This window comes from Anastrepha obliqua, chromosome 4 (genome assembly GCF_027943255.1).
Source record: "Anastrepha obliqua isolate idAnaObli1 chromosome 4, idAnaObli1_1.0, whole genome shotgun sequence".
NCBI classification, from domain to species: Eukaryota; Metazoa; Arthropoda; class Insecta; order Diptera; family Tephritidae; genus Anastrepha; species Anastrepha obliqua.
Window position 1 is genome coordinate 115,996,168 of NC_072895.1, and position 736 is coordinate 115,996,903.

The window sequence follows — 736 nt, forward strand, 5'->3', positions numbered from 1 at the left end:
ATAATCAACATGAAAGTATTCATCTGCTTAATCGTCGCACTGGCTTTGATCTCATCAGCTTTTGGTGTTGACTTGAGCCGTTGCTCTTTGGCTCGTGAGATGTCTCGCTTGGGTGTACCAAGGGATGAGTTGGCCCGTTGGACTTGCATTGCCCAACACGAGAGCTCCTACCGCACTGACGTCGTCGGCCCGACCAACTACAATGGCTCCAACGATTATGGTATCTTCCAGATCAACGACTATTGCTGGTGCCGACCTGCAAGCGGTCGCTTCTCCTACGATCAGTGCGACATCAGTTGCGATGGTTTGTTGACCAACGACATTGAACCTTCGGTGCGTTGTGCTCAAAAGATCTTGCGTATGCAAGGTTGGTCTGCCTGGTCTACCTGGCGCTACTGCGACGGCTCTTTACCAAGCATTGATGACTGCTTCTAAGATATTCGTTTTAAATGTAAATGTTGTTGTCTGAATAAAAATCATTTAATTGCTTAAAAAACTCTGGCTTTTACTCTATTTTTAATATAACTTTAAAATATTTGAATGGTGGTAGCAAGCGTTTTGCAAGGAGAAAATAGTGCCCGAGATGGCCAGCTCTGATCTACAACGAAGGATATGCAGTATAAAGAATGAGCATTCCCGAACTTGTTTCATTTAACCTTAATATACATCTCATTTCGGTAGTATTTTTTTTATATAAATTTTTCAAACGTTGTTCCTGGACGAATAACAAAGATGA

At 42.5% G+C, this 736-nt stretch overlaps 1 protein-coding gene across 1 annotated transcript; it reads left to right on the forward strand.

The window, feature by feature from the left end:
• LOC129246488 (lysozyme D-like) lies at window positions 1-435 on the forward strand. Its single transcript, XM_054885344.1, has one exon. The coding sequence runs from the start codon at window positions 10-12 to the stop codon at window positions 433-435; it is 426 nt and encodes a 141-aa protein (XP_054741319.1). The 5' UTR covers window positions 1-9.
• Window positions 436-736: the final 301 nt, after the last annotated feature.